The sequence below is a fragment of the Ixodes scapularis genome, unplaced genomic scaffold (genome assembly GCF_016920785.2).
Source record: "Ixodes scapularis isolate PalLabHiFi unplaced genomic scaffold, ASM1692078v2 PGA_scaffold2__306_contigs__length_199485367, whole genome shotgun sequence".
Classification (NCBI taxonomy): Eukaryota; Metazoa; Arthropoda; class Arachnida; order Ixodida; family Ixodidae; genus Ixodes; species Ixodes scapularis.
This window is the reverse complement of record NW_024609857.1, coordinates 154,708,693-154,734,592: the sequence shown is the minus strand read 5'-3', so window position 1 is coordinate 154,734,592 and position 25,900 is coordinate 154,708,693. Positions and strand designations below refer to the sequence as shown.

Here is a 25,900-nt window from a genome sequence, read left to right as displayed (position 1 = left end):
ATAGATCCAGCAACCGTCAAAACAAAATCCCAATTGCAGGTCTCTCACACCATTCAGGAATTCTTAAGGGTTGCGTCAGACCGCGTAAAAAACTTTGACGGACATACAAAGCCTCTCAATTTTTTAATGGCTACGTCAAAGAATCTCACAAACCCTGGTGGGCTCCATCCACTGATTTTCAATAGCAAAATGTGAATGCCGCAGCACAAACCATTTACCATTTTTTTATCTTATAAAATAAACAGTGGGAGACGATCATGGGGCGTAATGTGTTCAGGAAGCTCTAGCTGTGCTACTTATTTGACGATATGACATAACGATCGTCATATGGTCGCGAGATGTTTCCGCCAAATTTAGCGGGAAATTAAATTGGTGGATAGGTCACATGACGTAAACTTTCTACTAAATTTAGCGGGAAAATTGAATTCGTCTCTCCCGTCATGTCGAGGCACATGACTTTATTTTTTTTTTATTAAATTTAGCATAGAACATTAATGTTTCTCCAGGTTCCGTTGCGTCAGGTCACGTGAAATCAATTCTCCTGCGAAATTTAGCGGGGAAACTGATAAGTGCATAGTTGACGTGACGTCCGTTATTCCGCTGAACTTAGCGAGAAAAACTGAATTGTTGCATACGTCACGTGACGTAAATATTTCCGCTAAATTTATCGGTTACGCTCATTCGCCCCCCCCCCCTCAACACCGGGGGGAAGAGCCCTTAACAGCTATCACTATAAAAACACTTGTTTAACAAACAACGTACATAAAAACACGGTAGGAGGAGACGTAAGCTTTGTGGGAGATTTGCACGGTTTTCGGGAGGCCCGTGGTTCCGGACGTGTACAGCATCACGACGACCTCCTCCGTTGTGTCAGCAGGCACGTGGGGCTTCAGACTAGCCTCCGAGTAGTCTTGGAACTCGAGGACGTCAATGAAACCGGGAACGCTTCCAACACAAAACAGCTCCTGCGAAGGGGGGATCGGTGGCAGACTGAGCACGTGGAGTGAAAGCTCGTGATGCAGAACCCAGGATCATGGGTTCAATTCCCACCCCTGCCCGTTTCGATCTGAATAAGCATCGTAGCGGCGTGCGGCCGTGTATCACTACTGCGTGGTGCACGCTATAGACGCCAGGCTAGCGGTTGCACTGCACTGGCTAGAGTTCTTGTCTACAGCTGGAAGACCCGTCGCCCGTTAAAGCGGCCCTGCAAGCACGTTTTTACTAATTTTTAATTTATACCAAACCTGAGCGCACTGAACGTAGTAACTTAGTGTAACTTTTATTTTCTTGAAATTCGGTTTATTTTAAAAGTTATAGGCAAATCAAAATTACAAAAACAAGCAAATAATAACCTCCCTCGTGACGTCCTTGGTTGCTTGAGCGGCCGTGAACTAGAGAAGGGGTAGTGAGCTCATCGCGATCGCTCACGGCTACCGCACTCCGTGTCAACGGCGCGAGAGGATGCCACTAAAGCATGTTAAGGACAGGCTGTATGCAGCGGACAGCCAGAGCGGCTCTCATTGCATTTGCTGCGTGATTAAACACTAATTCGGCATGACACTTCATTAGCCGCAAACGACAGCAGACACGGGGTAAAGTTCAGGTCAGAGTGGGAGCCACTTCGCGCCGCCATACCGCGAAACGGCCAAACCGCAAGACAAGCATCTCGCCGAAGGCCTTCGGAAGGCTCGGAGCCGGTCGGATCCTCCTGCCCATACGACCGCAGCTCTGCCGCGTACATCCGGGATTTTTCCGTGCAGGCGCCTGATCCCACTACTTCTTTCTACTATGCGCCGCCTTTTCCACCGCTTGGTGGCGGGTATGTCGACGGGTCATTTCTTGTTTCCGTACTTTATAAACTGCATTTGTTTCTTTTCTCATCTAAAATAATGAACAAAAACTACTTTTATAAGTAATTGAAACGGATCGCGCCACTTATATTTTGTATTTCGACTAAAAGGAAGCTTTTAGCGGCTCTGACGAGTAGTAAGACCAGGACCAAAGACGTCACATTTTGCGCGCTTTCGGTACCGCGGGTCGCCCTCGTCGGTGGAGGAGGTTTCCGCGTCGTCCTGTTAAAATATGGCGCTTTGATATTTAGTTACTCTCTCCATGCCCGCTGGCTTGCCCGAACTTCAAGAGACGTGGAAACCGCAAAAAAGGTAGACGCTTAAATATGATTGCAGGGCCCCTTTAAGGCAGACAAAGCTCTAGGCTGTATAAACATGCACACAACCCGCCCAGCTCCTGAGAAGTCAAAAAGAGACCACTCGGTTGCCGGTTGGGTTCATGAGTTCAAACTCTGCGATCATGAACCAATGTTATACAGATCCCTTCAGACAAGCCAGCGGCTGGCAAATTGATGAATATTTTTTTATGGCAAAGTATTTTTTGTAATTTTTGCTACCATCCGGTCCCTAAAATTGTTATTCGTCTATAGATGAAGCCTGAAACGTTTCGTACTCATTCACTTAAGTACTTGTTTGTACATCACACAGAAAATAAAAGTGACCCTTGAGGTTAACAAAAAAACTGAACGAACGATGTCTGTCACGCCCCGCAAAAGACTCAGGACCTTTTAAAGTTCAAGGAATTTTTGAGTTGCATAGAAATAATAAGGACGCTTATATTTTTCCGTGTATGAACGAGACTAAGCGCTTCTCCGTGTATCTAGAAGTTTTGCTTTTATTTTAAACCGAGTGTAAGAGATAAGGATGCCAAAAGGATCTTGCCTATACTTCGTCTCACCCTACGATGGACTAAAGGCCAAATCCATGGGCCGCCAGGTCCAATCACGTTCCAAGCTAAACTATGACACGCTTAACATTGATAAGGGGTGGACGAATAATGCTCCGAATCCAGAAACACTGCGTCATTTCTACAGCTTCGACACTGCAAACTACTGCAAACAGCGTGTACGCCGTGGCTTTTTTTGCAATGTAACATTGTTGAGTCATTCACTGCGATTCAATTCTAACCACTGTCTGCCCATACCCATGAGTGATCTGAGACGCGGGCGCTGATACGTGCATCAAACCGCAATGCACGCAATATCTAAGTGGCTCGTGATTGGATCTGGAGGTCCGTAGCTTTTGCCTTTAGTCCAGCGTAGGGTGAGACGAAGTATAGTCAGTCTCTACCTAGCTAACTCCCGATCATAACTTTATTTTCAGTTGAATATTCATCGCTCTGTCTCCTTCATCCGTGACAATATAAAAAAGCTTTCTTTTATATCAACGGGAGATAAAAAAATACTCTATTGGTACGCATGTAGGAATTACTTGGATATCCATTTTAAATGACGTCACAACGCGGAGTGCACACGTGAGTAATCAAAGGAGGCTCGAAAGCAATGACTATCTTTTTTATTTAATTTCTATTGTTTGAAGTTGTAAAGAAGTATCGCACCATTCCTGTTCAGCTAGAGTAATGATACTAAGCGCATTTTTGTTATGCGTACTCTATGGCGCTGTGCATATTCGTAAATTATTGAGTTAAAATCAGTTTAAAAAACTACATGCATATTACAAAAATCGTCAGAAACAAGGGGTACAAAAGAACAACACAGCTTCGCGCATGTTCCAGTATTTTACATAAATAAATATAAATTGACAAATTCTTGATACAGTAGTTTAACATTCTCACTCTATATTGTCTTATTCAGCGCCTAGGGCTAATGGAAGGTGATGAAGACTTGCACATAGAAAGCACCGTTTGTCTCCATGTGCTGTCGAAAAGAGCCGTGATCATTTTATTCCCAGTGCGTCTGCTTGGTCCGACAGCGGGCGAAAGGCAGTCTGATTATAATAAAAGAAAGATTTTCATTCGTACTTGATCTATTGCAGACCCCGATGAATATCTTTGTGCTGCACTTTTTGCGCAGTCGAGAAACTATGTGCTCTGTAAAAACGTATTGCAGTCCACATGAATACATAAACATGGCAGTGTGTTGCCGTCGTTTCCGCTTACAACTCCACGGTAACCGATCGAACCCGAGCTCGGAGGAACTGTGGCGGGTCGAATGATATGAGAACATATTTACATATTTATTTTTTGTTTATTTATTTCACTATCCTCGGGGCCACTAAATATCACAAAGAGGAAGTGCAAAATACAGTACGAAATTCAGTAAAAACAAAACCACGTACACACGATGTAAGACAAGAGCCTTCAAGTTTAGTATCAACAAATATGATTGGTTATCGCAGTTCTGAACAAATCAGGTTATGATATGGACACTTAAGATGCGGGAAGGTGGTTCCACTCGGAAGACGTTCTGGGTTTGTAGGAGTCAATGTAGGCGTTGGTACCACACTGATGAAATCCTACTTTCCATTGATGGTCAAGGCGAGCAGAGATATGTGGGGAGGAAGACGAAACTTTTATTGTAGAGTAGGGTTAGGCTAATAAACTTTGTGAAAAAGACAGAGACGATAAACCTTGCGGCAGAGAGACACAGGAGGCAGAGACAAGTTAGTTTTCATAGACGAGGCAATTGCGGTACGGTCGTAATTGCAAAATGTAAAACGTGCGGCGCGATTTCGGTCGGCCTCTTTGTTAGATACGAGTGTTGAGTGACCGGGACCACAGACTGCCGGAACGAATTCTAATTTTGAACGTACCAGTGTTTTAAATTAAAGTAAACTTAATGACACCTTTCCTAATGTAAAATTTTGTTTTAATTAACCAAGCGCAGAGTTGGCGTTAGCAGAAATGTGATAAATGTGAACATTCCATGACATCTATGAGTTATATGAAGACCAATATATTTGTTGGAGTTTGAGAGTTGCAAGGGAGAGGTATCAAGGTAGTATGTCAGTGGTGAGGAGTTGCGTCGAGTTGTACGGATAGGTTTACATATGGTTATGTTAAGAGTCATAGACCATGTGTTACACCACTCAAAAGCTTCATCTAAATCTGATTGAAGCAGGAGCGCATCAGATTCATTAGTAATTTCGCAATAGATTACACAGTAAAAATAAAAAAAAAACCTAGTAGGAGATGAAAGATTCCAAGCAAGTCGTTTATATAAATTAGAAGCAAAAAGTCCCTTGTGGGACACCGAAAAAGTCCCTTCTGGGACACCGGATGTTGCTGCACCGAGGTGACAACTAGCTTGATTACTTGAGGGAAACTGAGTCCGATTTGTAAGAAAACAATTAATCAAAAAAAAAAAAAAAACACACAAACGGGTCAAGGTTAAGTTTATTACATTTGAGAAGTAAAAGCCCATGAGAAAGCTTATCGAATCTTTTGAAATCAAGAAACACGCAATCTACCTGGGATCCTCGATCGAGAATAGAAAATAGATCAGTAGTGAAATAAAGAAGTTGGGTCTCACAGGAACGAAATGTACGAAAACCATGCTGAACGGAGGTAAAAAATGAGTTAGCGTCTAGGAAATTAACAAAGTGCGAATAAACGATATTCTCTATAACTTTAAAGGGTGTACTAAATAGTGAGATTGGACGGGAGCTAATAGGATTTTTCTTGCTACCTGCTTTATGGAGCGCATCCATCTTAACTGTTTTAAAATTTTTAGGAAGTGTAGTGAAGTTGAGTGAGTATTCAATAAGTTTAGAAAGGAAGTTAGCGCTATACATTTTTTGTTCAGAAACACAGACTTTATATTTTCTATCCCAGAGGAAGAAGAGGTTTCTTATTTTTTATTAGCCTATATATACCATCAAATCTAAACACCAAAGGGTTCATAGGCAGAAAGCTGTGATAATGTTAAATAGGAGGAGACAAATCAAACTCCCAAGGGTAGGTGCTTACGAAAAAATCGTTTAAAAGATTGGTACACTGACTATTCGGTAGGACATCACCATTCAAATCTGTAAAGAATATTAACGATTTTTTTAGTTCGTTCACGATATTACAGAAATGTTTCATGCTTCGTAACAACATGCAATGTACTTTATGATTGAAGAAAGTTGTTTTGATTTCCACGATAGCTGTCTTATTGGTGTCGAGTGCACCACGATAAGATTCACAATGTTCGTCACGACTATAATTTTTTGCCGATCGAAATAGACGTTTATTTCCATCGGATAATCTTTTGGGGACGACATTATACCAGGGGAACGCGGAGTTTCAAATGAAAAATCTAAGCAGAATGAAGGAGGAGATGAGTGAGTTCACTTTACTTCTAACATATTTCAATTATCATCAACAGAGTGGTGATAGAAGCTAAGCAAAAATTCATCAATATCTAGAGCTAACTCATTGTTGATTATGCCAAAATTAACATTGCTATATTAAAGAAAACAGCAAAAAAACTTGACTCTATTATGGGATCAAACAGAGTTGAAAGTAGGTTGAAATGTAACGTCGATTGATAACTGATGCCTAGTAAATAGGTAATCGGAAATATAAGATTTAAAGTAGTAGTACGAATGAGGTCTAATACATTGGACGTTGAATCTGTAATTCGGGTAGGTTCAGTGACAAGCTGAGATAAGCTCAAATCAAAACGAAAGCTAAAGAAGTCTCAATAGGGCGAAGAGTCAAGAGTATCAGAGAAAAATGCTCCGACCAATCGACGTGAAAAAGTCTAAAATCGTCCAAGAGAAAGATATGTGGAAATCAAAACTCCAAGTAAATCCCCCCAAAACACTTGCAGGACTGTCGGCGGTCGATAACGTACGCACAAGATCACACTTTTGTAGGCACACTGTAGTCGCACAAAGACAAATTCATGCGAGGTAGCATCATTTACATTAAAAGATTCCAGAGATTCGTTCACTAAACCTCGCCCCCTGTTCTTGATGTTCTGTATCAACAATAAAAGTAAAAGCTCTTATGTTATTTACAGATTTCACTGTCGCGAACTGTACTAGAAAACCAAGTTTCGGGCAGAACCACAATATCTCTAGATGACGACTCGATTAGCGACGCTAAATATTCTCGGTTGCAAATGACACTTTGGATATTAGTAAATAGAACTGGAATTTCACTAGGAAAAGAAGCGAGGCCACCACTCTGATTATTTTGTTTTGATCATAGCGACGATGCCGTGGAAATATTAGTAGCTTCAACGTCGCGAATATTGTTACTCGGACTATATTCGCGTCGCAGTTCACAAACGCAGTTACCGTTGGGACAGTGCAAATAGCAACTATTGTTTACATATAACTTAATCTACCGTAGTGTAAAGGTTCGTCACTTGCCTTACAAAACTCAGTCAGTATTCTTCTGACACTGCGTGTTTCGACGGAGAAATCTTCAGAAATGAAAATGTTAGTACCTCGAAGTTTGTGTTTAGAAACGAACACTTTTTCTTTAGTCTTAAAAGAGGAAAAATTTACTATCAGAGTACGGCACTTATCGGCGCTAAAAACACAACCAAGCCTATGGGCACGGACAACACTTTCGGACGAAAAGCCAAGGTGAGCATTGTTTTTCATTATTTTGAATACTTTAACTTCTGACATCGGCAACGTATGAAATCAAATTTGGGGGTTTACGTGCCAAACCTACGACGGGCATCTGGCACGCCCCAGCGGAGGACTGAGGATTAATTTCGACCACCTGGGGATCTTTTGACGTGCAACCGAAAGCTCGGTTACACGGCGCCTTTTCCGCAATAAGCCTCCGTCATATTGCGGGCACCTCGGTCGGGATTTGAACCCGCCACCTGGGGATTTGTAGGCCGGCACTCTCGCCTCGGAGCCACCGAGGCGGCTTCATCGGCAACGTATAAGACTGCGAATCGAGAATTCCATAAAAGATTAAGCTATCTCTGCGAGAACGGTCTTCCTATCAAGATAAGCTAGCACGTAGACTGGTGTTTTCCTTAAGAGAGCCGACGGCTTGCCTTATGGCCTTAAGCACCTGCTGAACGGTGTCGACGCAAGATATATTTCGTTCTACTTTAGTGAGCCTGCTATGGATGTCGCTTACCTTATTTTCAATTGACTGCCGATTGTTTTCAATGGCACCCACAGTGTTAAGCAGCAGGGATTGCCTTTCCTCGAGTCTAACTGAACGGGAACTAAGGTCCTGAAGTAATATATTCGTATCGGCGATCTGTTTTTCTTTTATATCCTTAGGAAAACCGGTATTTAGCTGAATATCACCGGACAAAACTAACCTCAGGCACGATGCAGGGAGACAAACACACACTTTAAAGGACGCCAAAAGCCCTATAGGTATTGCGGTACCAGGAAACACTGCTTGTCAGACGTTTTAGAGTACAAAGATGGAAACGAAGCGACGTGCGTAAAGAAGGGAAAGGAATTAGACTGAATTGCTGGTACGTTCACATTCCCATTGAAGGGTAAAGAAGGCTGGCAGATGCTTTTAACCTACGCCGGAGAGATGTCAATGTTGATGCAGATGACCTGGTATATGACTGATGCACACCCCACTAAGCCGCAAAAAAGCCAGTGGCTGGGTAGGCGATGCCAAAGTCAGATCGTGGCACAAGGCTCAAAGAAGCCGAACGTTATCGCCTTCACGACCCGAGAGTAACGCAGAAAAGCCCGCGCAAAGGGGTACAAAGAACTGCATTAAGAAGCGAAAAGGATTAGACGACTGCATTGCTGGTCCGCTCACATGCTTACGGAGTAACGGTGGACATGAATGGTTTTACAAATGTCAATGTGCCAAACTTCTACTGCGGAACGAGATCGAGAAACGTACCGTCAAGTGTTGGCGCAGCCGCGGCCATGACATGCTGGCATTAAAAAAAAAGTGTAGCGGGCAGTGCTTCACTATGTTAAGTAATACGGACATTGTCTTTTGTGGCGCTGCCAAGCAGTTGCCAACATAGCTTTATATTGCCACGCGCGTTGGCGTGAGGTGGTCAAGATGGGGGCATACCAGGTGTCCCAGTTTGGCTGCTCGACCTGAGGACCGACGAGGCCAAGAAGAAGCTTCTCGAGGCGGGGCGGCCTGCCGTTAAGGGGAGGAAGTGCCTCTTTGTCGACCCTTACAGGCAACAGGTGGGGGTGAAGCTGCATTGGGTCTCGTTTGGAGTCACGAACGAAGCCATCTACCGGGCTTTTACCAAGTACGGCGAGGTGAAAGAAGCAGCGCACGAGCTTTGGTAGGTGGCGGGGTTCGACGGCGTCGAGTCCCCCACACACGCATCGTCCGCGTCGTTCTCAAAGAGGACGTCACCCTCGACCGCCTGCCGCACCAACTTCGGCTCGGTGGCGGCATGGTGCTCGTTGTTGCGCCTGGGCGGCCGCCCCTCTGCCTCGGGTGTCGCATGGCGGGGCACATCCGTCGGGACTGTCGGGCTCCCAGGTGCTCTGAGTGCCGTGCCTTCGGCCACGAACGGGACGACTGCGTCCGCTCGTACGCCCGGGCCGCTGGTCGAAGGACAAACGAAGAGAACGCAGACCACGTCATGGACGAGGAAGAGGCGGAGTATGCGGCGGCACCAGCGGGAGCCCCGACTGAGGACGTCAAGAAGAACAACGCCCCTGCACCGTCCCCGTACAGGAGAGCGCCTCGCCGCCAAAGCCGCCGGCTACCTCGGCTTCGGCCACACCTCCTGAAGTCGAGCTCCAGTCGGAGACCTCAGCGGGGAGCGACGTGGCTGTAGTGGCCCCGGTTCCTGACGAGGTCACCGTCGTGCCAGAGATGGACGTCGAAGCGGGCTCAGCAAAGCGCCCGCTCGAAGACGTCGGGGACACGACCGGGCAGGAACTACAGCTGCGCCGGCTCGAGCGCATGTGAAAGATGGTCGCCGGCTGAAAGGGCGTAGAGGGCAAGCAGCGGTCGGCACCAGCACAGGACAGCGACAAGAGGCCGGAGTGACTCGACGTGTGATAGGACTGCCCTGTGCGACAGCGACCGCTGGAGGTAAGCGCTCGCTAACCCATGGTCTCCTTAGAACGTCCTGTACGACTAGCGACCCTCAACGTCCGAGGGCTCGCGGACCGTAGGAGACAGAGGCAGCTCTATCGCCTCGTCGTCGAGCAGGATCTCGACATCATCGCTGTGCATTAGACCTAGGTGGAGAGTGAGAACCGGATCGAATTTATGGTGCGGCCTTTCACGGATCGCTATAACGTATCCGTTAGTCACGCGGTCGGGTCGTCGGCGGGCTCTATGCTGCTCGTACGCCAAAGTCTAGGGGCGACCGTAGAGGAGGTGACCACGTGTACAACGGGTCGTTTTCTTTTGTGCGATTTTTCGTTTTCTGGATATGAACAGAGAAATGTCTGTGTGTACGCTCCAAACAAAGTCAAGGAGTGGCGGTTGTTTTTTTAATTTTATTTACCAGTACTGTAAAGCTGAAAGCCTTGTAATTTTTTTTATTTTTTTTTTATTTTAACTGCGTATGTTCCGCGGGCGATAAGTCAAGTTCGACGCCCTATCGTGACTCCAGCACCGAGAGCCTTTGTAGTATGATTAACGAACGCTGCCTAGATGACGTCGGAGAATGTCTGAGGAACGGCCGCGATGTTTTGTTTACACATTTTGGAGGGGCAAGTCACGCCGTTTAGATCGCGCGTATGTGTCGAGTGAGGTGATTCCTTTATGTTTTGAGTATAGCGTGAGCCTAGTTCCTTTCAGTGACCATTGTTTGATCAAATTTTTTCTTCAGAGTAAAAATGAATTTAAAAAAGGGTTTTCCTGGGAACTATGGCAACTAAACGCGAAGCTCCTGAAAGATGAAATTTTCATAAATCAAGTTCTGGCTGCAGTTGAACAAATGACAGCCGGCGGCAAATCAGCTGGCTATGGTATTCACTGTGAAATTTTACGCAGAATGTCAAGAGAATGGCAACAAAAAGAGCCAGTGCGATTAAAAACGAAGAACAAAAAATTAAAAAGTTATTGCGCTCAAACTTACTGACGCTAGTTAATGAAGAGTGCAGAAGGCCGGGGGTCTTTAGGGAGGATATTTTATTTCTTAAAGAAAAACTCGAGCAGCTAGATAAAGAACGTTATCTCGGGGCACTTGTGCTGGCAAGGACCGACAGATTGATAGCGGGGGAGACGCCCACTAAGCGAGCTTTAAGCATAGAAAAAAAAATGTACGCGGGTCGGAATAATATCACAGAAATTGAAAAAGACTGTAAAGTCACAAGCGACAACGCGGAAATCGAGCGAGCATTTTTTGAGTATTATAGCGCTTTGTTTTCATATAACCCCGTAACCGTTGAAAGGTTTAAAAGTGAAGTTTTGTCCTTAATGCCTAGACTAGATGGTGAAACAAAATCAGTTCCAGAAGGTCTTGTTACATACGAGGAAGTCAAAATGGCAATTGACACCTTGAACCCGGGGAAATCCCCTTGCCCAGACAGACTAAGTGCGGGTTTTTATAAAGCGTTCAATCATGCACTGACTTCGGTTTTAGCGGACGTTTTTAACGCAGCCTTCGATCTTAGCTTTCTGCCGCCGTCTTTACTAACGGCTCATACCCTCCTCGTCCCTAAGACGGAAGATGTAGCTAAACTCAGGCTCGTGGCATTGTATCGTCGCATAAGTTTGAACAACGTCGACTACAAAGTTTTGATGAAGGTCTTGGCCAGAAGAATGCAAAACGTTATAACCAAGATAGTTGGACCTCACCAGACATGTGGGATAAAAGGTAGAACAATTTTTACTAACATTCACACAGCGCAGAGTGTCCTGGAATGCTGCGACGCCATGCATAGCCGCGTGGCCATGCTACAAGTGGACCTCGAGAAGGCCTTTGACCGTGTACCACACTACGTCCTATTAGCTATTCTCGATCATGTTAACGTAGGAAAAGTCATACGCGAGGGGGTGCGCATGGCGTAGAGTGGCTGTACAACTAGCCTAATAGTCAATTAGTCTGTAGGGAAACGTATTATGGTACAGCGCTCTGTCCGACAAGGCTGTCCCCTTTTCCCCATACTTTTTTGTATATGCATAGAACATTTTTGTTTAAGCATTCTTAGAAACAGTAAAATAAGCGGTTTTAAGCTAGAGGCATGCGAAGTGCGTGTTCTTGGATACGCGGATGATATCGCTTTGTTTTTCCCAAATCAAAAAAGCATTGTTGCAGCGGTAAAACAAATCAAGATGTTTTGTATCACCAGTGGAAGCGCTGTAAATTGGGGTAAATGTCTAGGGTTCTGGCATGGAGAGTGTGCGGCAACACCAAGCGTTTGTTTGAATGTACAGTGGATAACCACTCCTGTGAAGTACTTGGGTGTGCCGCTCGAGTACTATCGTGATAGTGAGCCATACTGGCGTAATCAGGTTGTGGAGCGCCGGGACAAGGCTGAAAAACGGAAGGGCAATGAGTTTTCTATTTTTGCGCGGACCACGGTTTGTAATTTGTTCCTTGTTAGCAAGCTTTGGTATGTGTTGCAAGTACAACATTGCTCCAGACCGAATGTGCAGAAATTGCATCGGGTTTTTGCGGTGTTTATATGGGGCTCTTCATGGGAGCGCACAAGCAGGATGAATTGTTTCGACGGCTACGTAAGGGAGGACTAGGCTTGGTGCACCTGTATCTGCGGCAAATTGTAAATCGGCTTTTTTTTTCGAGACACTGGTGATCCTTTTTTTGCGAACTGTGTGTCAAGTTAGACTTGGGCGGGCACTGCCCGAGTTCATTGTGTCTTCGTCATGTGCGCCAGGGAGAATTCAAGGGTACTTTAAGGAGTTAGTGGCGTCATGCCAATTTTTAGCGGCGCGTTTTTCATTGGAATATTTAACAGTGGTAACTCGGAAAAATTCTATAAAGATGTCGTGGATATCCTTTTTCTTTGCCTATGTACAGAACCGTGTACTGTAGCGGGCCAGGACAGGATGTTGTAAAGCGGGTAAAAAAGATGCTGGTACCTCCTGGTGTGAAGACTTCTTTCTTTAAACTTTCACACCGGAACACTAACGCTAAAGTCTTGGACGGAAGAAAAGGGCCTGTTTGTTCTGTGGGGTACGCATTGTTTTCTTCGTAAGAGGCCGGAGACAGTGGAGCATGTCTTCCTAGAATGTTAGGATGGAGTATTTCTGTCGGACGTCCTCCAGCGGACCCTGAAAATAAGACTTCCCGCTAGACCCTTATGGGATTAGGTTCTTGTCGGTCGACAATGAAAGCGGAGTTCCTTTTGATTGTGTGATGCTCTTGTGTTTGCACAACATCCATGGAGGGCACTAATGACCGTGCGTAACGCTGACATTGATGTGCGCGAAGCAAAAGACTACTTTCGTGAAAGTGTCATTCCTTTCGTTGAGGCCCACAAGGTCCAACGATGCAATCCTGACTGGCTACTACTCATTGAAGGGCTTGTGACTATGAAAAGACTTTAACCCTCAGACGCTAGTCAAACACTGACGCAGTTTTTATCACTCCTTTTGTCCGCGTTCACGGCTATTTCTTCTGTATATCATTTACCAGGCAATAAAGAAAAAAAAATCGTGCGTGGCCGAGTGGTTACCGCGCTTGACTGTCGCGCGGACGGTGTAGGTTAGATTCCAGTTAGCGAACTGTTCTTTTATTTATTCTTTCAACGTGGCCTTCTCGCAAGTTCGAAAACATTCTCATCTGATCGAGTTCCGAATGTTTTACGCACAGAAAGTTCTATGCCGAACGATCCAGAAACCCACGAGCGTACATAACGGATTCCGCAAGGCGAGCGGAATGAGTTTCGCCCCAGCGTTCAACTCTGCTGTCACGCCGACTTCGTCGCCCGCGACGCTCTGTTTTATTTTTTTCTGTTCCTTTTTCATTTTTGGGCACAAGTTCGCCTCATTAAACGTTTAGTTTCTTCAGTTATTATCGCCACATCAATTGTCATTTCTTGACATTTTGGTGGAGGTGCGGGGTATTTGCATTCTAAGCCCGTGGACCGTACCCCTCCGAAAACACGCCGGCCAAGTGACGTGCTCAACGCCGGGGGGCTACCCTTCGCTGAAAATCAGACCAAGGGCCGGTCAAGTCGCCGTAACCAAGGCCTACCCCCGGAACTCAAACCCTTGTCGCAGAAACCAAAAAAGAAGACCGTGACGATGACCACTCTATCCGCCGAGAGAGCCTGTCTCTCCTGCGTCGCCGGGAAAACTAAGTGCGGCAACGCCTGGAGGTGACGTTGCCGAAAACGACGGAGGCAAACAGCCTCCAAGAACACCGGAGCGCTCCCACTCTCCCGGCGCCTCACATCGGACCGACGACCCTGCAACGGTGTCTAAGAGCCTAAATGTTGTTATCGACGGCCTCGACGCATCGGCACTCGTGGACATCGGAGCAGACTACTCAGTCTTGAGTGAGACGCTCTCTCGCCGCCTGCGAAACGTGACAACGCCGTAGGATGGACCTCAAATACGGACCGCCGGAGGGCATCTCATCACACCAGTCGGGAGATTCGCCGCTCGTGTCAAGATCCACCGTGAGACGTGCCCGGCGAAATTCCTCATTTACAAGTCTGTGCCAGAGACGTCATTATCGGCATAGACTTTCTGTGTGAATACGGCACCGTCATCGATATTGGTGAGAACAGATTGACGCTGCGCAAGCCTGTTCTGTTTTCAGAGAAACCCCAAACAGGGTCAGCCGCCGTCCGAGTTGCTGCCGACCACGTGAACCTGCCGGCGCGATCAAGTGTTGTCGTACCCGTCGTGACCGATGCACCTGCGTCGAAGTTGTTCTGGAAGGCAGCCTTCAATTGCTCCTGGGAGAGGAATAGGCGTCGCAAGAGGAGTGACTAAGCTTCACGATGGACGTACCGTGGTCCTCGTGACAAACTTCGGACAAGAAACGCAACACCTCACAAAAGGTGCCGCTGTGGGTCACGCAGAGGAACTTCGGAACTCCGCCGAAATCGGCGCGATTGCTGAAGAATCATCGCCACCTCAGCATACATTACGCCGCAAGTGCAGCTTGACATTAACCCCAAGCTTCCAGGCCCGAAACGACAGCAGCTGAGTGACCTCCTCGCCGAATACAGCGACTGCTTCGCCAAGTCGTCGAAGATGCGCCATACCACCGTTGCGAAGCATCGCATCGTCACCGAGGATGACGCGGTCCCTGTGCACCGATCGCCGTAGCGAGCCTCCATAAAAGAACGGGAGGTCATCCAACAGCAAATGGAAGAAATGCTGAACGACGACATAATCCAGCCTTCAAGCATTCCAGTCGTGCTGTTTAGGAAGAAGGACGGAAGGCTTAGGTTCTGCGTGGACTACCGGCAGCTGAACGCGGTAACGAAGAAAGACGTCTATCCACTGCCCCGCATCGATGACACGCTAGACCGGCTGCGCAACTCTCGATACTTTACATCGATGGCCCTGAAGAGCGGCTTCTAGCAGATCGAAGTTGACGAACGGGACCGAGAGAAGACAGCTTCCCTCCCGCCGGATGGCCTGTACGAGTTCAAGATGATGCCTTTCGGCCTTTGCACGGCGCCGGAAACTTTCCAGCGTGTCATGGACACGGTACTGGCAGGATTGAAGCGGCATAGCTCTCTCGTCTACCTTGTCGACGTCGTAGTGTTTTCAAGTGACTTCGACGAGCACTTGCGACGACTTCGAGCTGTTCTCCAAGCCATTCAGATCGCCAGACTCACACTCAAGCCGTCAAAGTGCCGGTACGCCTATGACGAACTGAAGTTCCTAGGGCACGTGGTTAGCAACAAAGGCGTCCGCCCAGATCCCGAGAAGACTCGCGCTGTCGCGGCATTTCCAGCGCCGACAGACAAGAAGGCCGTGCGAAGATTCCTAGACTTGTCGCCTACTATCGACGCTTCGTTCGGGATTTCGCTAAAATTTCCGCACCGCTCACAAACCTCACGAAGGACGCCGAGAAGTTCGAATGGGCCGAGGAGCAGCAGCAGGCATTTGACGAGCTGAAACAACGACTCCAGACTCCTCCTGTGCCTGGAAATTTCGATCAGGATGCGGAAACGGAGATTCACACGGACGGAAGTAACGCGGGACTGGGCGCAGTACTGATCCAAGTGCAAGAGGCATCGAGCGAGTCATCGCCTACGCAAGTCGGACACTGTCCAAGGTGGAGAAAAATTACTCCACGACTGAGAAGGAATGCCTGCGGTCGTTCGGGCAATCACGGTGTTCCGTCCGTACTTGTACGGGAGCCCATTCCGCGTGGTGACGGACCACCACTCGCTGTGCTGGCTTGCGAACCTCAAGGACCCGTCAGGACGCCTCGCTCGATGGAGTCTCCGACTACAAGAGTTCAACATGACTGTGGTCTACAAGTCAGGCCGCAAGCACAGTGTCGCCGACTGCCTGTCCAGAGCCCCCGTCGAAACCCCTTCCGGCTGCAGCGACGACAATGACGACGAGTGCTTCCTAGGAGCAGTGAACACCGACGACGCGGCAGGACGTCAACGGGAAGATCCTAAGCTGCGCGCATTAATCGAGCACCTGGAAGGGGGCGGGAGGATCGCGCCACGTGTCTTCTCTCAAGTGCTGCCGACCTTCGCCATTCGACAAGGTGTGCTCTACAAAGAGAACTTCAGGGACAACAACACGCCGTTGTTGCTGGTAATCCCGACAGACCTTCGGGAGGAGATCTTTCAAGCATATCACGACGACCCGACGTCCCGACACCTCGGTTACAGCCGAACACTGGTCCGCATTCGTGAAAAGTATTACTGGCCAAAGCTTCCCAAAGCCGTCCACCTCTACACCCGACCGTGCCACAAGTGCCATCGACGTAAGAAACCGCCGACGAAGCCGGCAGGTCTCCTGCAGCCGATTGCTACTCCGACCGCGCCATTCCAGCAGATTGGAATGGATCTACTTGGCCCTTTTCCACCATCAACGTCGGGAAACCGCTGGATAATCGTCACCACAGATTATCTCACGCGGTACGCTGGAACGAAAGCCGTTCCTTCAGGGTGTGCTGTGGAAGTCGGCAAGCTTTTTATCGAGTCCATCGTCCTCCGGCACGGCGCTCCCGAAGTTCTAATTACAGATCGCGGATCATCATTCATGGCACAGATTACCCAAGAAATCCTCCGGCTCAGTCACACCCGCCATCGTCGTACCACTGCGTACCACCCGCAGACCAACGGGCTGACGGAGCGACCCAACGAGACAATCACCGACATGATCTCTATTTACGTCGACGTAGAGCACAAGACGTGGGACGAGGTGTTGCCCTACGTCACGTTCGCCTACTATACGGCGGTTCAAGAGACCACTGGATTCACACCTTTCCAGCTGGTACATGGTCGGAAGGTAACGACCATGCTGGACGCCATGCTGCCCCATGAGCCATCTGACAATGAGAGCGACGATGCCCAGGTGGTTGTTAAACGGGTCTAAGAAGTGCGCCAGCTTGCCCGACTCCTGATTCAAGACCAGCAACGCGTCGACGCGGGCCGCTACAACCTTCGTCGTCGGGACGTCCATTTCCAGCCCGGAGACAGGGTGTGGATCTGGAGACCGATTCGCCGCCGCGGTCTCAGCGAGGAACTCCTGAAGCGCTACTTTGGGCCCTACATTGTGCTTCGTGGACTCAGGGGATCTTAACTACAAGGTGATTCCCGACGGAACACGGACTCCATCACGTCGCCCTCCCCGACCGGAAGTCGTCCACCTCGGTCGCCTCAAGCAATACCACCTAGAACACAAGGCCTGCGCGTTTCCTCCTCTAAACGTCATCACTAGTAGATCCCCTCAGCGCCCCCTAGCTAGCCCGGATGAGCAACATCGTCTGCTACATCGTCTGCTCCATCGCCTGCTTCAGTGGTTTGTGTAACAGATAATGAAACAGATGCTCACGCCGAGTGTCTCTTGCAAATAGCATACGATGAAGTTAGACGTTCACGTGGAGCGTCAAATGCATGAGCAAAATTGCCTTACTGCTGCGCGAAGGGCTGAAAAGCCCTTCGTTGGACGCTGGACGCTGACACTGAACGCCATTTTCGAGGGCGCTGTTTATACCTCGGGTAGCTGCATCGAAGCGTTCTACCGCAGAACGAGCGCGCGCGCTAGAAATGCGCGTCTCAAAGCCAGGAGCGCGTGCTAGCTCGCGCTCCTAGCCGAGGGAGCGTTCGCGTGCACGTCGCAAATGTACTGGAAGCTCGCTATCAGCTCGCGCTCAGCAGTCACGAACACAGCTGCGGCCGCAAGTGAATGCGACGTAGTTGCGACGCGGCCCCTACTCTCGTCAAGCTTCGGCGTGTTTGCCGCTTGGGGCGGGTCGGGGATCTACTAACGAAACGTCATGCGCAGGCCTTGTCTTCTAGGTGGTATTGCCTCAAGCCGTACTACGATCGATAGGACTGTGAATTGTGTTTTGTAATGCGCTCGATAGGATTGTGTTGCACAAGTCTACGTAGTTTGCCGTTATTATTTTGTTTTGCTGTTTTTGCTCCCCGGCACGGAGCATCGAGACGATGCGCTTTTGAAGGGGGGGGGGGGGGGGGGGGGGGAGCAGTGCCACGCGCGTTGACGAGCAAGCGCGTGCGCGGCCGAGTGGTTACCGCGCTTGACTATCGCGCTGAAGGTGTAGGTTCGATTCCAGTTAGCGGACTTTCCGTTTATTTATTCTTTCAACTTGGCCTTCTCGTAAGTCCGAGAACATTCTCATCTGATCGAGTTCCGAATGTTCTACGCACCGAAAGTTCTACGCCGAACAATCCAGGACAGAAACCCACGAGGGTACATAAGGGATTCAGCATGGCGAGCGGAATCAGTTTCGCCCCAGCGTTCGACTTTGCTGGCACGCCCGCCGACTTCGACGCCCGCGAAGCTCTGCTTTGTTCTTTTTAGTTCCCTTTGTTCGCCCCATTAAACGTTTAGTTTCTTCGGTTATTATCGGCTCATTAATTGTCATTCGTGACAATATTTGGCTCTGACTGCCAAAGAGGAGCAACGCGCCCCCTTTTGATGTCGTACGCTCCAAAATGATTCTTGAATATTAAAGATCATTAGACGGCCTTGTGAGATTTAATTTCACCCGGTTACTACTGAAATTCGTAGTGCGAGGGCTGAAGCTCGACTGCAGGGGTTCTAAAACGAATGGAAATATACTTTCGCCCTGAAATTCACCGAAGTTCACAGCATCGCGTTAATGTTAACAACTTTGGTTATGCATTGGGTTGAACAGCGTATAATCGGCTCTGATCACCGTTATTTGTGTTAATTCGCTTGAAAGCTCATTGCTCCCCTGCCAGTTTGTACTTTAATAATTCATTTTTCTGTAGAAGTATTGTTTCGTTTTTCGTTTCGTACAGTGACACATTTTTTGATAAGATTTATTGTCGTTTTTACTTGTGTTCATTTCTAGTCTGTTCTGATTCTCTGCTGAGCAACGTACAGGGTGGTGGGGCCTCGTCAGGTAAATCTGTTTACCTTTTGCCCCTCCACCTGAGACTCAAGGAGTCCAAATAAAGATTATTATTAACTTTACCGTGCCCATCAGCATGACTGCGATGATATACACTCTCAACAAAAGAGTAGTCGTCTACCCTTTGGGGTAGTCAGAAGCCGTCACTGGTATCGCTAACACCCTTAGTAATACTAACGACCCCATGGGTAGTCACACGGCATGCAATCAACATGTAGAGTGATCACCCCCAAAAGCAACATGGCGACTGGCAAGCAACAGTGGAGCAATGCGAGTAAGGCCTAGCGAGCTGGACTGCTTTTTGCTAAAATACGATTCTCAAGTGCGCACGCGCGTTCGCTGCCTTCCGTGCGTACTAAAGCACCCCAAAACGCGTCTGGAAGCACCGGCACCGCACCTATTACGAGTGGGGGCGACGAAGTGAGGGGGGGGGGGGGAGGCATTCGAGGGGGTTTGTCCGCGACTACTTTCGCGCAGGCGGCTGCATTTACATCGCGGCCAGAAAACATTCAAAGAAGGAATCGTATAGCGACAAATGAAATGATGTCTTTATTGAACAGAGAATCTGCTTGCCGTGCTCGTCGCAAGTGATCCGGCGTTTTCAGTTGACAGCGGCGAGGCCAGGGGTGCTATGTTGCGCTTTTTGGACTCCCAGGAGACTAGGGAGAAGGAAGTGACGTCAACGACACAGCAAATGCAGATTGGGTGTTGATTCCGTTTTCTTCTGTCAACACCCAATCTGCGTTTGCTGTGTCGTTGACGTCACTTCCTTCTTCCTAGTCTCCTGGGAGTCCAAAAAGCGCAACATAGCACCCCAGGCATCACCGATTCAAGCGGCGTCGGTTCCGATCGTTCAACGCTCCTGCTCACCTGTTAGCAGTTGTTATCCACTTTCAAGTCCCTGGTAATCCCCACCGCGTCTGTGCACGCACTATTCACCGCAAGCAACACCCATTCAACTGGCTATGGGACTGATCCCACTGGGACGAGAGGACGAGAACCGAACCCTTTGTGACTGCTCCGTGGAGCCATGGAGCGCTTCCATGTTTTTCACTCAAATAAGTAGACACATAAACGCGCGACTCCTTGAATTGGGTCGCGACACGCGCCACCTAACGGACAGCGCTCAAACTAAGAAAAAAGAAACCAACAGTCTGTGGTCTTAGCGCCTCGCTAGACATGCACGTGTTACATATTCCATACCACACTTCACACATACGCGACATACAGACACCATACGATATTATACATGAACGCGTTCACAAACAGCACAAGGTACGACATGAGATATAGAAACTGTACATTCCTATACACACGACTAGTTGACACCACCAGCTTATATACTGCTGTATTTTATGTGACCGATTAGGATGGTGACCACTGTCATATTTTGCATAAACACGAAAAGACTGTGCAAGATTTATCCGTATATATTCCTTTCCTCTACTGCCCTTAGGAAGGCGCTCGTACCGCTAATGTAATCCATTGCAAAAGTGAACTGCAGGTTAAAAAGTCAAATTGAATAGTCGCTACACGTCACGTTTTGATTAATTTCGTTTTCTCGCTCTCCTACACTTCAAGTATACAGAAGACGGTTTAATTAATTGTATTAATTATCGAAACCAATTTCTCCAATCACAACTTTCTGAACACGCTGATGCATTTTCTTTTCTCTTTTTACATATCCGAATGACTTCAGCGGCGGTTGAGTAAATGTTGAGTACACTGAGCGCGCGCAGGTGATTCTAGCGAAGCCCGGTCCGCCGGTCCTCCCCGAAGCGTTGTTTCAGTTTTCTTCTTTTCGCTACAATTGTTTCTGCTCAAGCGCGTGTCTTTCAAATATGCGTTCTACGCGCTCGCGCTCGCGCCAAGAGGACAGTGCACAATTGCCGTTTTCGGGCCCGTGCCTTCACCTCACATTTCTTCCACCGTGCTTCACCTAGGGTGCCTTCATGTGCGCTTTGCTTAGGGTGGAGACATTTGGCCATTTTGTCTCACGCTTTTATTTTTCTTTTTTGTTCAGAAGCGCGTGAAAGAGCGTGTCTCTGCACGCGTTTGTGGCGCTGACTGTGCTATGGCGACATTTTGTCTTCGTCGATTTCTTTGTATTTTACCCGTGATCGCGTGCTGTCGGCATCGGGTACTACAAAGGATGGCATCACCCTAAACAAAAGGACATTGAGGCACCCTAGCTTCACCTACAGCGAATGCGAAATACGCATGCTAAATTATCTGAAGCCTGGTTCAGATAGTTGCGTTTGACTGCGCTGCGGCAGCGAGAAACCAGGACATCCCTGCTGCTTATATCGCGTGCCAAGAGCCTTGAATTGGATTCTACGCTTCATACGAAGCACAGATGTGCCGGTGACTCGCTTTGGGTTCTCGACGCAACGCTGTCAAACGCATTCAAACGCAAGTGTCCGAACCGGCCTCAAGCATCAAAGAACTCCGAGAACATAGTTCTCTGCGCTGCACCTGCTGGCTTCTCCAGCAGTACTTTTTCTAAAAAATAAAAAAAATAATAAAAAAAAAATAACACGTGTATGTTTGCCAACGCCTTATTTTTGGAAATTTACTTGGAATCTTTTATATAGGTAAAATGAACGCGTGCCGAAAAGCCTGAAATCCTAGTACCCTTCAAAGCACTCCACCTTGGATGACACACACTTGTTTGAAGCATTTTTTATCGAGTATGCTCGATGAAATGTGCCAAATGAGCCAGTGAAGGCGAATCATATATCCCAAGACAGAGAAATACTGAAATACACGAGGATGATCCCAGATATCTGTGTACGTTCGTCCTGTCCGCCCTCAGTCGTGGTGTTCAATGATTCACACTTCACTACACTTGAAAGCAAAACAATTGGATATGACAGGCGTGCAAGTTCGGCGGAACCGAGGAGACCATTTGCAACTGATCTGCACGAAAAAACTGACCGATCACACCTTTATTGAGAGCATGCTCTTTACTGAACTGCACAATAAAAGACAACAAGAGTATCTCATCCGGCGAACGTTCCAGTCAACTCACGCCTGTGCGTAGCTTCCTGTGCTTTTCTAGAGATTTGGTTAAATTCCTCGAGCACGACGCCAGCTGCCAGCTGTTTACTAGCAGTACATGGTAAAATCCGCGACCGAACCAAAAAGGACAACCGCGATACTTTTTATCTGCCTCGGGTTTTAGTAGATGCCTACCAAGGTTGCCTGTACTCTTTTAGGCGAACTGAGCCACACGCCTATTTCGACCGGTTCAAATTTGAATAAATGGTACTAACGCGTGAAGAAAACAAGTTTCAAGTACTTTTTGAGATTTTTGAAGTGACTTTTACTATTGAACGACTGCATAGACTTGAATGTTCAATTCAAGAGTTTATAAAACGTGACTACCCCATGCTTGTCACTTGCCAACAGGGTGGTAACGCTCAATGGGTAGAGCCCAGTGGGTAGTTAAGTAAGCCTGTGGGGTAGTTACAGCCGTCAAAACGCATGATGACCAGAGGGGGGTGTTCACTTTTTCTTCATGTGTATCTGTCATGCGATGTGTATCTGTCATGCGTCGACTGCACTCACCTTAATTGTTGACGGCATGGTCATTTTGAGAAGATCTGGAGCGCTATTCTTGTCTGTAAGGATATACTGACATTCGCTGTCTCGAATTATGTATATTACTTCCCCTGAAAAAAAAAAAAAACAAAAAAAAACGCCATACATTAAACGAGCTTGGCTAGCATTTGGACTTTCCTTGCAATTACGACCGCCATTCATATCGTTCTGGTGACTAATTTTCACTCACTTGCAACGTAGGAGGTCTTCGCCATAACAAGTGTCCCTCCAGCGAATACAACCGCCAGTCCTGCGGCAATATTATCGATGGTGTTCCGGAGTTGCGTGCATACCCTGGAGCCAGGCTTCAAGCCATGTTGTTGAAACCCAACAGCGTACCTTCGTATCTTCTTTAAGAGATCATTGGCGGTAAGGGTCTGCTGAGAATCAACCTGGAAAGAAGAATCCGGGATATGTTGGCCTTCGTGAAATAAAAGTTCTGTGTCATATGTTTGGCCTTAAATCATTCATCTCTACGTCGTTCTACTCAGTTCATCAAGTCATATTTGCGCATTACACAAGGCACGCACAACTACCACTCGCTTCGCGGCGATTCTGCTTTCGAGCTTGATGTTCTTTACCTGACTCGCTTTAACTCCGAGTGAACTCCTAAATTATGTCCCGCTTTCTTTTTCATTGACATACACTATTTCTCTCTTGTACACAACCATGGTTTTGAGAGATGGAGGTTGGCGCTTCTGGGAGCGTCATCATACCATCAGAGATGTAGGCAGGGAGACTTTCCGTCTGTGGGGCCAAGTCCCCAACAATTCCAAGAACTAACAAAATCATAAGACGCTATTGGACGAAAAGGACACCCTTGGGTGTGTTCCCTTTGTCCGCCACCTTTACTATTTGATTCAGATTTAAATTTTCTATTCTGGCTGGCTTGAGCCGGCCCATGCCACCTCCTCTTCTTTCTACCTCCATGTTTCCAGGCGGCTTTTGCCCGTTGAAATAACGGCACGAACTGTCAGCGTAAACAGAAGGGACGGTATCCAACTGGAGCATGAATACTAGCGGGGTTTTATTGCATTCAATACTTTTTTACTTCTTTATTTTAATACCTTGAGCGCCCGGAGGGCATTACAAAAAGGTGTGGGTAAAAACGACAAGATAAACAAGAAGAGACACAATTAAAGACCAAATGACGTAAATGTACTACTGGGGGGAAAAAATCCAGTTGAGCCAAATATAGTGTAAAATGAGGAAATATTTGGTACAACTTTAAATAAATCATGTTTACTGAAGATACGGAAATTTTGTTTCAATCAGAGTACGTTCTAGGAATGAAGGAGCCAATGTACGCTGAGATTTTTCGGAGAGGTAGGCCTTTTTTGAATTGAGGATCGTCGCTCCGCAAAATCAACAATGGGCTGAGAAAATGCGAGTAACTCTGTGAAGCGATTCAATCATAAATTTTGAAAAAGAGGCATACGCGTTATATATTTCGTCTAAGTAAAATAAGAGGTAGTGAGAGCGTGGTTTTCATTGACGACAAACTATACTTTCTTTCACCTTATAGCGAGACGCAGCCGACGCTACGAGCTGAATAGGCCAGACAGACAGAATCAGAAACGCGCCATCATGTTGTTCGTCAAGCTTTTGCATATGCAGCTCATCGTTGATTCAATCATAAACAGAAGAGGCCCAGTGACTTGCGTTTTTGACGCTGATTGGCTGGTCTAATTACCTCGTAGCGTCGGCTGCGTCTTGATTTAATCTGAAACGAAGTAGATTCATGCGATGATAGAACAGAGTTGGGAAGGTAACAAATAAAAGCGGTCAACAGGGTGTACACAAAGGACGGCATCAAATTAACTCGGGTAACAATTAACAAAGCCCACATTTCAGTACTTGATCATTTCCTCCCTTTGCTAAAAGTGAAGCGCACGTTACATTTTGTTCTCATTGATCTACGGCAACGGTCATCTTTGTTATTCACAATTGTAACCACACGCAGTTCACGGTGATACTTCAATGTATTTGGAAACGAGACAAATCTTTAGAAGTTCTATCTTTAAGTAACCCAATGGTCCCGGTGATTGGAGTGAGTCGAAAAATTCTCGAATTATTCTCAATTAAGAGACTTACAATGTGTTCCTAGATGTATGTCCACGAAAAAACGTCCGTTACATACTTACAGCAATTATTTTGGTTGACCATTTCATCAAGCATTCCTGGAGCATTTGGGAAGTGTGACAGTCTCCGACGTCGAAGTCAGGAAAAGGGGAGTGGATAACTCGTTCTCGAATGCAGGCTGCCATCCCAAGTTTGGCCTTTGTGGGCGTCAAAGACAGTATCCGGTACCTGGCGTCAAGGCGGTTCTGTCTAATCCAGACGGAATCTTATTTTAAATTTGTTGATGGCCCTTCCACTTTACTGCGACCTGTCTCTGGGCACGAATTTTGAACACCGATGGAACGGAACGGTAGATATATTAATTGTAACGAAAATGGCGACACGTGATGCGCAGCGCAACAACAATAACACAGCTGCGATGGCTGTGGTTCTTTTTGACTCATAAACCCTGACTGATTTAAGCCCACCGGTGGCTTTTGTGATCGCTGCGAAAGGTATCTTTTCTCCGAACTCGTATCAAATGTGTACTACATGCGCTGTGCTCGATCGTTAATAATGACTCGTATTGTGGTGCTTCCCACCGAAACGATATACGGGTACTTAGGTGCACATGTACATTGGCACAAATCGGAAAGAAATAGGCCTTCGTGGAGCGCTAAGGTATATGAAGAGCCGTTTATGTAGAGAGTTCAGCCATTCACTGGGAAGTATAGAAGGTAAATGAGGAGGCGCCATTTGCCGAAAGCTGGCTGGGCGTGTTCCAAGGCGTCTTCATAAATTCGAATGTGGCCAACGAGAAGCCGGAAAGAATACCCTAGCGGTGGTCGCGAGAATCAAAGTTAATGGGTGAGTCGGGGTAACTCTCGCTGACTGAAAATATGGTGCACGTGATGCTTGAATCACGGTCATCCAAAATCTTGGTTGGAAGAGTGCGACTAGCGGAACGATAACCATAATCCG

General features: G+C 47.3%; 1 protein-coding gene across 1 annotated transcript in view; it reads right to left on the bottom strand.

The window, feature by feature from the left end:
- The window catches only part of LOC120840788 (4-coumarate--CoA ligase 5-like), a 58,508-nt gene that overhangs the window by 20,508 nt on the left and 12,100 nt on the right, over positions 1-25,900 (bottom strand). Inside the window, exons 2-4 of the mRNA XM_040211500.1 lie at positions 23,049-23,250; positions 22,826-22,929; positions 763-965 (exon numbers count right to left, since the gene is read on the bottom strand). Of these exons, the coding sequence (XP_040067434.1) occupies positions 763-965; positions 22,826-22,929; positions 23,049-23,250 (509 nt within the window). The remainder of the gene's footprint in view (positions 1-762; positions 966-22,825; positions 22,930-23,048; positions 23,251-25,900) is intronic.